General features: G+C 48.6%; 1 protein-coding gene across 1 annotated transcript; it reads left to right on the top strand.

Moving 5' to 3' along the window:
- Positions 1-637: 637 nt before the first annotated feature.
- On the top strand, positions 638-1,979 carry LOC147616509 (protein EXORDIUM-like 2). The gene has a single exon (XM_086777096.1). It carries the CDS (start codon positions 763-765, stop codon positions 1,768-1,770), a length of 1,008 nt encoding a protein of 335 aa, XP_086633222.1. The 5' UTR covers positions 638-762; the 3' UTR covers positions 1,771-1,979.
- The last annotated feature ends 421 nt before the right edge of the window (positions 1,980-2,400 follow it).

Here is a 2,400-nt window from a genome sequence, read left to right as displayed (position 1 = left end):
ATGGATATGCTGAGCCATGAGTTTGAAATGACATATTATTCAACCCTTGGTGGTAGGGGGAGGAGGGGGCGGGGTGTTGAGTCAAGATTTTGTTCCACCCTTGGTAAAGGGGGGGGGTGGGGGGGGGTTGTTGAGTCAAGATTCGAACTCGCATCCCGTGGACAGAGCCGAGATCTCTACCGTTGGTGGGCTAGCGTCCCCCCTGCTTTTTTTGAGATGACAGCGTTACCTTTTGCTTTGAAAAATTTGTAGTTGCACGGCGAAGAGTTCTTATCATTTACGAAGATTTTAGATTGTGCTATTTCCGCAGGGGATTCGGGGTATCTCTAATAAAACGTTGTGTTTGTATCTATCGTGTAAAAGTCAAAGCAGACAAGGCATGTGCTATTGAGGGGCCGGGGGAAGAAAATGTCACGGGTTAGAGCCAGCGAGAAGACAATGTCACGGGTTAAGACACCCAAAATTGAGATGCAATCTCGCCACGGACAATTGGAATGATCAATTGATAATGAGATGTTAGCTGAGTCAAAGAGGGTCTGGGTTGGGGACCGGCAGCTGTCACGGCCCACGAGTGATTATACGGGCTTTTGTTATTTGCAGGAATGAGGCGTTTGGGTGTCAACGGCGGTGGCAGAAAGATACATGCCATCTATATAGCCATACCTACATCCTTTCCTGCCACCCACCCATTGGCAAGTTCTTGTATAGGAGGTTTAACCTCTTAGCCTCGGCCTCCCTCTCTCTCTTTACAACGCAGTTAATATGATTTTGTGTAATCAATATTGTTTCCCGTGGCTCGGCTTCTTGTTCCTCTTCTTTCTGCTTGCCTCTCCTCACTCTAGTGCTATACTAGCTCGCCATGTTAATGTGCGCCCAATGATCGGCCGCCTCCTGACTGCCTTACTGCCGTCGGCTCCTCCCGTGCTGGGCTATCGTAACGGCCCCCTTCTCACCGGCAACCATCGGTCACCCCTGGTGGTGCACCTGCTATGGTACGGGTCGTTCATCCCTTCGCAGCGCTCCATCGTCACTGATTTCCTGGGCTCTTTGCAGCAGGAAAGCAACGCGCCGCACTCTGTAGGGAGCTGGTGGAAGACTGCAGCGAGCTACGTGGACAAGTACAATGCCAGTGTATCCAGTGCGGTGCAGATGGGCAAGGAGTACATGGACGCAGGCTACTCCATAGGGAAGAGCTTGAAGCGCAGCGATGTACAATCCCTCATCATCAACGCCCTCAAGTCTAAATTCCTGCCGTCGATGGGCGCCAGGAGTAGTAGTATCTACCTGCTGCTCACTGCCGCCGACGTTTACGTGGAGCGCTTCTGCATGGACTCCTGCGGCTTTCACGACTACAGCCCCAAATACCGCATGCTGCCCTTTGCCTGGGTGGGAAACACTGCCTCCCAATGCCCCGGCCAATGCGCATGGCCCTTCGCCGTCCCTCAATTTGGTCCCAGAAACCCTCCTCTCCTCCCTCCCAACCGCGACGTCGGCATGGACGGCATGATCATCAACATCGCCACCGTCCTGGCAGGCGCCGCCACCAACCCTTTCAGCACGGGCTACTTCCAAGGCGACGCCTCCGCCCCTTTGGAAGCGACCACCACTTGCGCTGGCTCCTTTGGTCTGGGCTCCTACCCTGGTTACCCCGGACAATTGCAAGTGGACAAGAAGACCAAGGCGAGCTACAATGCCTACGGCGTTCACCAGAGAGAGTTCCTACTTCCCGCATTGTGGAGCCCTATTACTCGGAGGTGCACAACTGTCTGATCTCTAGGTCAATGAGGTCTTCAAACTACCTGGGTACATCCTGTGAAAAGTTGTTGGCTCAACTCGTGAATATAATTTAGCCTCTCGTTCCGAAATTTTATTCCAAGTACTCAAATTAACCATGGATTCACATGTAAAGAGCTCATTGAAGTGGTGGACGCAATTCAGTTTTGTATTATCATAATGATTACACGTTTTTCTTAGTATTTCATTCTTTCTTAAAAAAACCAAAAAAAGTATGATCGTTCGTTGAGGTAGTGTTGTATATATACGGATAGGTTTTCTCTCTGCCACGTTGTCACTTTCTCTAGTATCTGCTCTCTTCCTTCTGTTGCCATGTGGCAGTAGTGGGCAATGCTACAACAGGAGGCGGCATACTAGTATGTTGTATTGATAAGAAATGTAGTCCGTTTATAGTGTGTACTAATTTTTGTTTGAGCAAATTGATTTCAAAGCTTTGTAATTTACAGATTTTATAAATGGGTATTGAAAGTGCATGTACGTAATTTTTCATAATTCACAGTTAATACATGTGTGCACATGTATTCAAATACCTAATTTTATATAAAATATAATACACGTTCATGCAGGTGCAAAGTTTGCAAACGTCCTTTCCAAAAAATCTATAAG

This window comes from Cibotium barometz, chromosome 38, assembly GCF_041138505.1.
Source record: "Cibotium barometz isolate CiBa-2024 chromosome 38, ASM4113850v1, whole genome shotgun sequence".
Lineage (NCBI taxonomy): Eukaryota > Viridiplantae > Streptophyta > Polypodiopsida > Cyatheales > Cibotiaceae > Cibotium > Cibotium barometz.
Note: the sequence above shows the minus strand (reverse complement) of the source record. Positions and strands in the feature narration are given on the sequence as shown.

Coding starts and splice junctions, on each gene's coding strand:
- LOC147616509 (XM_086777096.1), top strand. CDS start 763: ATGATTTTGTGTAATCAATATTGTTTCCCGTGGCTCGGCTTCTTGTTC.